Consider the following 12319-nt stretch of genomic DNA (forward strand, 5'->3'; position numbering starts at 1 on the left):
TTGGGTTGCATGTGGAAGGCAACCAATCAATGTTTCTCTTTAGCACTGATTTTTTTTTTCTTCCTTTTTCCCTTCCTTTCTCTCTCTCAAAAAAATAAAATAAAATAAAATAAAAGAATTGGGGAAACGAGCAGCGTCTTGGCCCATTTCAATTCCCAGCTCACAAGCAAGAGTCGGTGTGGTGTCCTTGGCAGCAGCTCAGGGAGAACCGTCAGCTGTCAGTTCTGGGTTTTCTGAGGTAACCAGCTGCACACGTAGTAAAAACACCAATGCTGGCACTCCACGGCAGGTCACACTGTCCTCTTTTCTGTTATCTTTCAAATTTAATTAGTGCATCTGAGTTGACACTGACAGGATCTCCGGCAGGTGAAGCAGTCCTCTGCCAGCTGCCCCTGGCCTGAAAAGACAGCACCAGAGTGTCAGAGGGGTGGCCTTGAGACTGGTGGCCTGTCTTGCCCATATCCTGGAGACCCATGAAGAGGAGACAGGAGAGATATGGAGGGGTGAGTCCTGGGCCACAGTGCCTGACCCATGACATGGAGATGCTTCCCCAGTAGGAAACTGGCCTCCATGGGCCACCCCATGGGGCTCTGGAAAAGGACTGACATGGCATCGCAGCACAGCTGAAGTTTCTACACACTGAGCAAGAGGGAGACCCAGTCAGGCCTGGAGCTAAGGTTGGTCCCTGAGACCATGGTAGATGCAGTGAACAGGAAGAGGTTCAGAGACCTGGCTGGACACTCAGGGGCTCCGTCTGCAGTGCAGAGACGTGTTAAGCACATGTGACCCTCAGATGTTTGTCGACAGAATGTACTCCCACGGTGGAAAACACCACTGAAAAGGCTCTCCTCGTGAGGTCTGCTCTGTGGCGAGTCTTGTTTACAGCTCATGAGAGCAGGGCTATTTGTTCTCCTTCCCGACTCAGGCTCTGGACCTGGCTCCTGAGCCAAGGGCTCATAGGTGCCCAGATTTCACACGCTCCATGTTACCCTCAGGGCCCAGCCTCTCCTAACTCAGCCAGAGACCATGGCTGCCACTCAGACAGTGCAGTGTGAGCCTCTCCAACTTCCTCTCGAACTTTCCTTTACAGGCTGAGCCCTCTACCCCATCCAGCCCACCAGGACCCCCTCACCTCAGCTGTTTCCTCCCCTGTGTTCCAAGCAGCTGCCACAGTGCTTGGGCCTCAGAGGACACTGTTAGGCAAAAGAATCCACAGACTTTGAGGGCTGCCTCAGCATGTGACATGGAGACACCAAGAGGCCAGTGCTGCCCTGTGTGCTGGCCTCATGCAGACAACACTCTGTGCTGAGTTGGACACTCACTGGCCCATGTTCCCAGAAGGCAGCCATGAGTAACAAGGGGAGATGTCCACCTCCAGGACTGGGAAGTGACAGGCTGGCACATAGGAGTGGGACAGGGAGCCGAAGGGCAACTCAGACATTCTTCTGGAGCCCAGGGCGGAGGTGATGGCTCCCAGCCCTGGCAGCGGCAGCGGCAGCCTCTGAGAGCTGTTCTCTGAACGAGCACCTGTGCCTGTCCAGGGCAGGGGCTGCGGCAAGCAGACTGGGACACAGGCAGCTCAGGCAGCGGTACTCATATTGCGGTATCTGCACAAAAGCCTCAATATTCCCACTTATTACGTGGCCATGGTCTGGGGAAACCTCATGGGGACTTAAGCAGCTTTGGACCTCCTGGGGATGGTTCCAGGGTTTAGGGTGGGCCTTGACTGCCAGGGTCCCCACTGGGGACCCTCACCCTGATTCACTCACATACCAGCATCCGTTATGATCAAGGCGCTAAGCCTCAAGCACAGAGCTCCCCACTCTGCCCAGGTGCTTATTATGGACAGTGGGGTTGCCATGGCGATGGGACATGTACCACCTTGCTGAAGGCACCAGAAGGCGTCCATCTCCTGCACCCTAACTAAGGGCTGGGGTAAGTTGGTGGGGGTGTCGACTCTGGCGCAGCAGGGAACACCCATGTGAAAGGAACAGGTGGGCTGTGTGAGGCCCCACCCAGCTCCACTTGTGTCTGTCACCTCAAGATGGTCCCTAGTGTGGGGTTGGGTCTCTGTGACTGTCAGTAGGAGGCCTCAGGGATCATGAGAGGGATGGGGCCCCTGAATCCTGGCTGGCCCAGCATGATACCCAATGCCCAGAGGAAGTTCCAGAGGCTGTGTCCAGAGCTCTGGTTCATTTTCTTACCCCTCACTTAGGTGGTATCTTCACTGTGGCACACCTGGGCACCAGCTGAGGGGCTGCCTGCACATTCCCATGGTCAGGGCCACATCTGCCTGCCCTCGCTCTTCTCCACAGAGTACAGACACTCCCTGGAGGCACACTTCTTCCCCTCAACAACCAAAGTCTTGTTTTAGGGGCTTGTGCCCACCACTCAGCTGCGAGTTGCTGAGTCCTGCAAGTGGGATGTGTGTGAAGGGCACAGGGTTCTGCAGAGTGGGCTCCACAGAGATGTGCCCCCTGGTTGTGATGAATTGAGGGCCCACCTTGTTGCCAGAACCCCCGGGGAGCCTTGCAGAGGCCAAGAGGTGGCTGATGAGATGGTCTGTGCTGAGGAACTGTCACCCACCTGAGCTCTGCATCTCTGCCCTGACACCAAGTCAGGGACCCTAAGGGCATCCCTGGGATTGTGCCCTGAGACTCATCTGGGATAAGCTGCCTCCCTCAGGGGCAGGCTGGGGAGAGGACAGCGTCTGCAGGCTGACAGGCATGTCTCTGGCTCTGGTCAGCTGGAAGGGTCCAGAGGAATCTGGAAGGGTGGGACGAGTCATAACAAGTGTTCGGGCCCCCAAGTTGCAGCAAGTCCTCAGGTGGGATCTACTAGCTCCTCACCAGGAAGAGACTGGGATGGGGGTGTTCGAGGAGATGTTCAGGCCCCCCAGCACAGCACAGCCAGCAGGGATCAGCTGACTCAACCAAGATGCCTGCCCTTGAGGACAGAAATCTCAGCTCAGTGGGCCCAGCCCCGTGGGAATGACAGCAGCTGGGCCAGGCAGTCTTATTCGCCAGAACTGGGTGTGGATGGGCAGCTGACTTGGCTTCTTCAGTGGTGTCCACTGCCATGTTACCCGTGCAGAGTGTGGCCTCTTCTTGAAACGTTCCCATGTTGTTTTTATAACAGACCCTTGTGTTGCTGAACCAGTTGGAGACCTGCGGACACACAGAGGCAGAAGCTGCTGGATGGCAGACTCCCTGAGGTGACTTCACTTCCACCACCTGGGAGGAATGTCCTGTGTGATACCTTGTGGTCCAGGGGCAGGTGAGAAGCCAGGGCTGAGAAGGTGGTGCTGATTGTGCCATGGGCCCAGGGAAGTGTCTGCAGTGGGTAGAGGACACCCTGGAGCCAGCATGTCCTACAGGAGAGGGAGGGACCATGCTGCCCAAGGACCTGTTGCTGCTGGAAGGAAAACAGGCCCGTCTGGGACACAGACAGAATTCTGGACTCCTCTTTAGGGAAAGCCAGAGCCAGGGAGACATGCACCCCAAGCACTGAGCTAAGCGCCTTTTCACATGCACCTGTGTTTTGTCCTAGCTGCCAGCTTGGGGGGTAAGGGGTGGGGTGCCACCATCACACCCATTCTATAAGCCATCAGTCTGGGCACATGCAAGAGACCCTTCCCCCAGGGGTTGCTCTCTAGGTGGGAACACCCTGGGCACTGTAGGGTACTAAGCAGCATCCATAGCCCCCATCCCACCAGATGCCAGTAGTGCCCTGCCCCAACTGTGACAATGAATATGTCCCTTGGGGGCAGAACTGCCCAGGTAGGACCCTGGGCCAGAGCCTGCCTTCAAGAGTGCAGATGTGTGCAGATGTGCACAGCTGGAAACACCTCAATACTCCAAAGTAGACAGCTGTACCTGCGGTGAGAGGTCTTTGCAGTTTAATGAACAGAGATAAACAGCTGGATTATGAGGGCAGATCATGGATGTTCTTTCTCCTTTCAAGTTCCTGTATCCTCCTCTCAAGGCTGACCATGAAAAGAAAGGGCATCCGAGTGTGTGCTCCCTGCTCCTCACACACCGATCCTTCCCTCCTCTTGGTCCTGTTTATCTCCAGGGAATGTTCCAAAATGTCATATGGAACTAAGTTTTCAGGCAAATGGCAGCAACAGTTTTCCATGTTGAATTCGACTGGTATTTTAGGACAAAGAGCAAACTCCCTGTGTGGGTTAGGGGAGGCTGGCTCTATTCCCTGGGTGGATGGGGGTCTGGTGGTTGGGGAGAGCTGATCTCATTAGCTGAAACTCAGTCTGCACCTGTCCATACCCCAAATTTGGAAACCCCCCTCCTCAGCCATTTCAGGTTGTCCTGAAAGCTGGGGGATCCAGCAAAGTGAGGAGGGGCTTCCAGCACAAAATTCTGCTGCTGGTGGGTAGGGGTCTTAGGGCCCAGCCACAGAGCAGGGGTCACTGGAATGTGGCCGGTGCTTTTCAAAATTTTGTTTGCAATGAGTCCTCTCCTCAGAGAAAGTCTTAGGCCCATGACACATCTGCCCTCCAGAGGTGCCAGGTCCTGAAGTGGACCTGGCCACCCTTCAGACAACTGCTCATAGTAGCAAACAGGTAGGCAGCCACGCATCAGAGGCGGGGCCCGTGGCGTAAGCTCTTCTTTGGGCGCTGAGGCCACCATGGCAGTTTTGGATGAGGAAGGTCAGATGTGACCAGGACACCTGAAAAGTTTTGCTGCCTGAGTGACTCTGTGGGGCTCCTGAATGCCTTCATCATGAAGTCACAGCTGGACTTGGCCTGGGCTGGAGCGCAGGGTGGCGATGAAGGGCACGGACACTGGAGGCAGCCAGGCTGGGCTGGAAACTCAGTCCCTGCAATCACACAGCGGAAGATGGGCTGCCTCAGAGAGCCAGTATGAGGCACTGCCAGCTCCAGTCAGCCTGTCTGCTGGGGGCAGGGGTGCTGCACCTAGACCCCCATCCACACACTCACACTGCCCATGGGTGTGGCCTGGTCCTGCCTGGAGCTGTGGGCTGTCTGTACTCATCATTTCTTGGGCTCTAGCTTCCCCTCTCACATGCCCAATCCCACTGAGAAGACTACCAGGGTCTCCCAAGGTTGTCTGGGTCCCACTTCCCACTGGTACAACATTACCCACCTGGAGCCAGATGTTGCCCATCTTGTACCCACCTCACTCACACTGGACTATCTGAGAAGCAATCAAACATGCATGAGCCTGAATTTATCCCAGGGTAACTGAACTGCTACTTTGGCTCAAGAGGTGGACTATCATGGTAAGTCCTAATTTTGCTCCAAGTTCTTTTTCTTCTCCTAGAATTATACCTTCACCTCTCTCATGCAGCACCTTCCTCTGATACAGGAATATTAAATAGTAACCGCCACAACACACCGAGGTGGCCACAGGCCACACTCTACCAGCATCACCTCAGGGAGTCCCCACACCTGGTTGGGTTATGTGCCTGTCCCAGAGCACAGAGCCAGAACCTGAGCCCAGCCAGGCAGCCTCCAGGCCTGGGCACTTGGCTCCTGCTCCACACATTTAGTAAACTTCCCAGGTGTCTTTCTCACTAGACTTAACCTTCCTCCCCTTCTGGGTCCAGGAAGCATGGCAGGAGAGGGCCATCACCTGGGGATTGGGATGCCACCCTTCCTAGCCAGCTCTTGTTTAGCTTCCTTGCTGGGATAAGGGCTGAGCACATAGGAATGAAAGTACTCATTCAGCACCTCTGTGGCCTGCTTGCTGAACGCCGCCGCTTACACCTGCAAGGACAGACAACCAAAGCCAGCGTGCATACGCTGGGAGTCTGCCAACATCTCCTCACCCCCATAAGTGATTACAGAAGTATTAAAAACAGCAGCCAACACTTCTGATCACCTCTCAAGAGCTGTGTGAGGGCTACATCTGTGGCTGTGGCCAGAGCTCCTGGATGGGCCCGGAGGCCACCAGGGGACCTTAAACCTAAGCAAGCAGACTCAGCTCCTCTTCCTTAGTGCTGCCCCTGCTGTTGTGGGTACAGCCAGGGTCCGACTGGGCATCGAGGCACTGTGAGCATGGCGCGCAGGGGCTCTGTTCCTGCTGCGTCTGGGTAGTGCTGCACTTGCCACGGACGATGCCAAGCAGGTGCTCTGCCTCTTCAGGTGAGACTGGCCTCATCCTGCTCTGCTCCCAGAGAATGCTGGTGATATGCGTGGTGAACTCATGGCAGGCCTGCAGTGGGGACACACACACCAGGCTGTCACTCCCCAGCAGGCTGGTTTGGGGCCCTGTGGGGACCAGCCACCTGCTGCCCTCTTTGACTCCCAGACAGGCTAGCTACTAAGAAGTAAATGCAAAGGGCTTCCAGTAAAACAAACAACTTTGCTGCGAGCCGAGTGAGTGAACTCCCAGGTCTGTGCCACAGAAGAAAGGCAAGCAGCGGTCCCCGTTTCATTCTCCACGCAGAAAGACCGCCTGCTCATATTTCTCTAGCTCAGGGGGGTAAATCTGTTGAATCCAGGATAGCTTGGATCTGTAGTCACAGTGCTCAAGGCTACTGTCATTTGGACAGCCACCTGGTATCGCTGTGCCAGCTGATGCTGCTAGTCCTCTTCCTCACTTCTCTGGCCTGGACACACCCTCAGCCAACAGTGTATTATGCAGACCCATGGGCTGGGTGTCAGGGAGACCCTCTTCCTGAATGCCATGGGGGCTTAACACTGGGTAAGAAAGGCAGAATTTAGTCAGCGCCTGCTGTCTGAGCAAAAACAGCCACCTTGTCATCAGTACTGGTACCGCGTCTGAACGTTTTTCACAGAATCCTTGGGGAGGACTTCCTTTTATCTGATGACAGACACTGAGTTACCAAGTAAGACACTAGTCCAGAGTCAAGTCTGAGACCCACAGCTCAATGTGGCTGTGAGGGCAGAGCTCACAACATACAGCTGGGCCCCAACTGGGGAGCCAAGGCAGGGTGGGGTCAGGGTGGTGCTGGGCAAGCCTTAAGTCCCGCACTGCGTCTCCTCAAAGGAGAGGAGGGCACCTTGCGGACGCTCATCCAGCACAGGCATGGCTACAAAGGCGGGCCATAGGCTGGCACCAGCGTGGGGCTGTGCTGGTGTGTGCCTGGTGTCTATTGCGTCTGTTGTGTGAGTGGGAGGAGGGCTGTTGCTATATGGTTGGGAGGAAAAGTCTGATTTAGGAGGTGCCAGAAAATAGGAGCTCATCCAGAGAAATTTTAAGAGAGAAATGGGACAACTGGCCCTGCAACTCCAAAGAGCCATCTCAGTGGGCTGAAAGGGTGACCTGCTCAAGGGCAGCACTGGATGGGCAGGGGTGGCAGCGGGGGGTGCAGCTGCCACACAGGTGGATGCAGGTCAGCTACGGGGCAGCCAGAGAGATGGTGCCCTGGATCTGTGACCATTGGCTGCGGGCGCTGGAAAAGGAAGCCACATTTGCCCTGTTTGGGGCAGCTTCTCCTGAGCACAGCGCACAGAGTAGCAGATGGGAAGGTGAAAAGACACTGCAGCCTGGTCCCTGACCCAGTGAAGCACAGGTGTCCAGGTGGCTTTGAGGCAGCTGCTCACTGGGAGTCGGGGCTGAGCCAACCTGTTCAAATGGGAAACAGGTATTCCCGGGCCACTGCTGTGCCACCCCTCTCCAGCCCTGTGACCTGTGGATGAAAACCCTCTTCCCCTCTGGCCCAGGGTACACACCTGCAGGTCAGCAACCTCCCAATCACACGAGTCTTCTGTTCAAAGACTTAGCCTCTCCTTGGCATCCACATGTAGAGAGCCTGGAGCCTCACTTGACATCCTTCCAAACCCGCCTTCACGACCGTTCCTTCTGCTGGGCCCTGCTCAGCTCTCTGAGAGCACCCACACTCTTGGCTCCTGTTCCAGGCAGATTCAGTAGCTCCTTCTTGAGTCCAGGCCAGGGCTCAGGAGTGGTCCGAGAGGGATACACAGTTCCTAGTCCTTCCCCAAAGGGCCCCCAGCATGCCCTGACACCCAGGGGTGGAGAGGCCACACCCCCACCTTCCATTACAGCTTCAATTGAATTAGGGGAAGGAGCAGTCAAGATTGGAGCATGCAACTTAGTGACGGCTGTGTGGGGTGTATGCGTTCATGGGTGTGTGTGCATGTGATGCTGGGCTGCTGCGGGGCAGGGCAGTCTTTCTTTCTTTTATTTATGCAAGCACAAGCCAGAGACCACACCAAACAAATAAATAAAACACACATACACACACACACACAATATAGCCCAGGGAGCTTACTGTTCTCAAAATAAAAACTCTAAATAATGAAGAGATTAGACTGTTCTTATGTCTCTTCCCAGGGTATGTGCACTGCTGTAGCCTTTGGGAAGGCAGTTTTGAAATACTGATTAATGTTGAAAAAGTGCATGTCCTTTGAACTCCAAGCTCCTGCGCTGAGAATTTATCCCATAGGAACACTGATGCCTGTAAATGTTGCATTTACAGGACACACATGACCACATTATTGTTTATAACTGTGAAAAACGGATCTGCCCAGATGCCCATGAAGGAGACAACTTGCATGTCATGCCTTACAGTGGTAACCAAGCATACGTTTCAAGATGCTGTTATGAAAACAATCACCCAACAAGCTTTATTTCTTTAAGGCTACATAATTTTGCAATCTGTATAAGTAAAAGCCTAGCTTACAAAAAATAAGTTACTTGGTGCCTTGGTCACCACTACCAGTGGCAGCTGTGGGTGAAGCCACTCACACCAAGGGCATGTGTTTGGGCTTCACTTTACCTGCTTGCAAAGTATCTTTTTCCCTCCACCCACCACCCGTCCAGCACAGCCTGTCCTCTCCCCTAGCACGATGTGTCTGTCCTCCCGGTGTATTGTCACTGGCCTAATTATGGTCTTTAGACATTCATTATCTTCAATTACAACAAGTTCGTCTCCATTGGGCTGTTTCAGAGCATCTCAGACTGCTCCTCAGTTCCCCCAGGGCCCTTGACTGGAGGGCAGGAAGCCTTGGGGACCAGGAGCTCAGTTCAGGGCCACCAAGGAGGCACTCAGAAGAGCAGGTGGGAACTAAAGCAATTTCCTTCTGTTCCTAATTTAGTGAGGATGATAAAAACACTAGCAAACCAAACAATGAAGTAAAATAACACTGTGACTATCAACACATAATGTTTTTTGTGAGAAACAATATGATATGGAAAGGCTATGTACTGAACTGTGTCCCCCCCAAATTCACATGTGGAAGCCCTAACCCCCAACATGACTGTGTGTGGAGACAGGGTCTATGAGGTGATTAAGGTCAAATGAGGTCATAAGGTTGGGGCTCTGACCTGTGGGACTGTGGCCTTCTAAGAAGACTTCTTTCCCACCCTCACACCCCCTGGATCTTGAACTCACAGCCTCTGCAACAGTGAGAAATAAGTGTCTGCTGTTTGAGCCACCCAGTCTGTGGTATTTTGCTATGGCAGCCCGAACATGACCCCAAGTTTTAAAAAATTTTCTCTACTCACAGTACAAAGCATGGAGGGAGGCTTGTGGGGGGACGTCTCCTTTGCCCTGGCCTCCTACATTCAGGGGCATTCACGTTGGCAGCAGAGCTGTGCTCCAGCTTGTCCTGTGCAGGGAGGGGGTAGGGCTGGGTGGGGTCAGGGGCAAACCCACTCCAGGAACTTCCTTGCCCAGGAGGAAGCCTAAACCACAGCTGAGTGCCAGAGACATCTGATGCCCTGACTGGCCCCCCCAATCAGCCATTTTGCATCCAAGTGACTGAAAACATATCACCTGCAGCCTTTGGCTGGGAATGGCACTGAGGAAAGGAGAGGGCGCTTACATAATTAGTAACCAAGAGAACAATGAGCTTTCCTAAAATTTCTTACTAAGGCACAGACCATGGGGGCTAATCACGTGTGTGATCTACAGTTTCAACACTGAAGATCAATGATCATAGAAAACAGTGTCTGCTCTTTCCACAGCCTGATAAAAATCACCTCAAAGAGTGAAGTAATTTGTTTCCAGACTGAAATTAAAACTTCCTGATGCCAGAGGCATGGCCACTCAACTTTATTGTTCTATATACTGTTTTCATTTGATGTAAAACTGTTACTCATTAAACTGTATGTGTCGTATGTGCCAAACGGCAACTTCTAACACACTACATGTACTTTTCACTTACTCCTGTCTACAGCTCCGAAGGAAGTTGGAGCACTGTTTCAAGGCTTCTTAAAGCTCTTCTCTCAGGCTAGGCCGCAAATAAAAATCATTCTAATATTTTCAGAGACTCACTTTTTTTTGTTGACAGGATGACACAGGACAGGCCTTGTCTGGAGCCCACCAGGAAGTGGGGCTCAGCAAAACACCTCTCTTCTCTCCCTGCTGCCCGCTGTGGCAAGTGACATCCCCAGATTCCATGCTCCCACCCTCCCCGCCTGCAGCTGCCTGGGAGACAACAGGGTGCTTCAAACTGTAAATAAACTACACCACATTCTGCTTTGATCAGCCCGTTGCACCCGAGCCGCCAGATAGCCAAATGGCCAACAAAGCAACCCTTTTCTCCCCTAGAAGCTCGGAGTCCTGACCACCCATGGCAAGGCTCCCTCCCTGCTTGCTGATTCTCCCAATAAACTCCTATTTTTCCTGCTCGCTATATCTCAATGGTCTTCTGAGTGACTCCATTCTTACATTTTGATGCCAAAACCTGGGATTGGGCCACCGGCTCGACTGGGTCTCCCGAGTTGGACTCGGGCCCCGAGCCAGCCCCAATTCTTGGACTAAGAGTCTCTCAGATCTCCATGAGTTGGTGACTTGAGCTTCCCCTCTGGCTTAATGACCCCATCCATCTCCCTTTCCTCTGATCCCTTTCCCCGACTGCCATTTACTCTCAGTCAACACCGGTCATTGATTCACAGGTGAGTTTTTGCCTCCGTCTCCCCCAATGGTTCTGTTTCCTGGTCTATCCGAGACCACCCCGGGCAGTTTGGCCCTAAATCTGAGCACTCAGTCAGAACCACTCCCGGAGTCTCCTGACTCCTCGGGTCAATCCAGACCCACTCTCCAGGGCCTGATGACTCCTGGGGATGCCCGGGACAACTCAGTGCTTCTCCTTTCAGCCTTATGCCATCCACTCTCAGGTTGAAATGGGGATGCTCATCTCGACAGATTTTGGAGCTGGGAACATTGGCTTGGATCCACCCTTCTCCTTTTTCTCAGGCTCACATCAATATCTATCACCTTCATGGGAATCAATCCCCTTGTTAACCAGAGTCAGTGGCCAGAAAACGGCACACTTGACTTCAGAGTCCTCACAGACCTTGCTAACTTCCTCCAGAAGTCGGGCAAGTGGTCAGAAATTCCCAGTGCTCAGGCTTTCTAGACCCTTTGGGGCAAACACTCTCTTTGCTAACAGCTCACTACCCACCAAATTCTCCTTGCTCAGGAAAAGCCACCTTCCTCTCGACCTTTTGCACCCCCTCTAACTTCTTCTCCTTCTTCCTTGGACTCCTTCGATCCTGCTGACCACCCATGTCCCTACAACCCTGCACCGGATGCCCCCTCACCCCCTTCAGAACCCCAGTCACCTGACTCCTCACAGTCCCCAGACCCCCAAGACCCCAGACCTTTTCCTCCCCATACCTGATCCCGCAGGCCCATCCCTACCTCCTCTTCCCCGGCTCCCTCCCCCTCTGATGAGCCTTGCCCTTCTGGTCTCTATCCCCTCCACGAGGTCGCTGGTGGAGATGGTGTCATGTGAGTACACGTCCCCTTCAATTTAGCTAATCTTTCCCAAATTGGGTAGCATCTCGGTTCTTCCTCTGAGGACCCCACTCATTTCATCAAAGAGTTTGGATACTTAACCCAGACCTATGACCTTACCTACCAGGATGTTACCAACATCCTTATTTCTACCACAACCTCCGAAGAGAAAAATCATGTCTGGGCACTGCCATGGCTTATGCTGATGAGTTACATGCCGACAGACCTGCTGACGCTGACTATCCCATTGGGTTGGTAGCAGTCCCCGCAACCCCCTCTCATTGGGACTACCAGATGAATTCCTCTGACCTTTGCAAAATGTCCCACTTCCTTGCGTGTCTCCTTGCTGGGATGCGCAAATCAGGCTTTAAGGCTGTCAACTATGACAAAACCCTCGAGGTCACCCAGGGTCCCAGTGAAAATCCAGCCGCCTTCTTAACAAAACTCACAGGACCCATCCAAAAACACACCAATCTAGACCCCACTTCGCCTGAGGGACACCTCTTTTTACACACCCACTTCATTAGTCAATCGGCCCCAGACATTCAAAAGAAGCTCCAAAAGTTAGAGGCGGGACCCGAGACCCCCCGAAGTGAACTTATTCAGG

The 12319-nt window shown here is 53.4% G+C and overlaps 1 protein-coding gene across 1 annotated transcript; it reads right to left on the reverse strand.

The window, feature by feature from the left end:
- Window positions 1-1318: 1318 nt before the first annotated feature.
- PBX4 (PBX homeobox 4) lies at window positions 1319-11610 on the reverse strand. Its single transcript, XM_090290215.1, is given in 7 exon segments — window positions 1319-1549; window positions 3024-3174; window positions 5619-5739; window positions 6002-6194; window positions 6438-6682; window positions 9532-9577; window positions 11593-11610. Coding segments are annotated over 7 exon segments (1005 nt in total).
- Between the last annotated feature and the right edge of the window lie 709 nt (window positions 11611-12319).

This window comes from Furipterus horrens, unplaced genomic scaffold, assembly GCF_987537825.1.
Source record: "Furipterus horrens unplaced genomic scaffold, mFurHor1.1.pri manual_scaffold_10, whole genome shotgun sequence".
NCBI classification, from domain to species: domain Eukaryota; kingdom Metazoa; phylum Chordata; class Mammalia; order Chiroptera; family Furipteridae; genus Furipterus; species Furipterus horrens.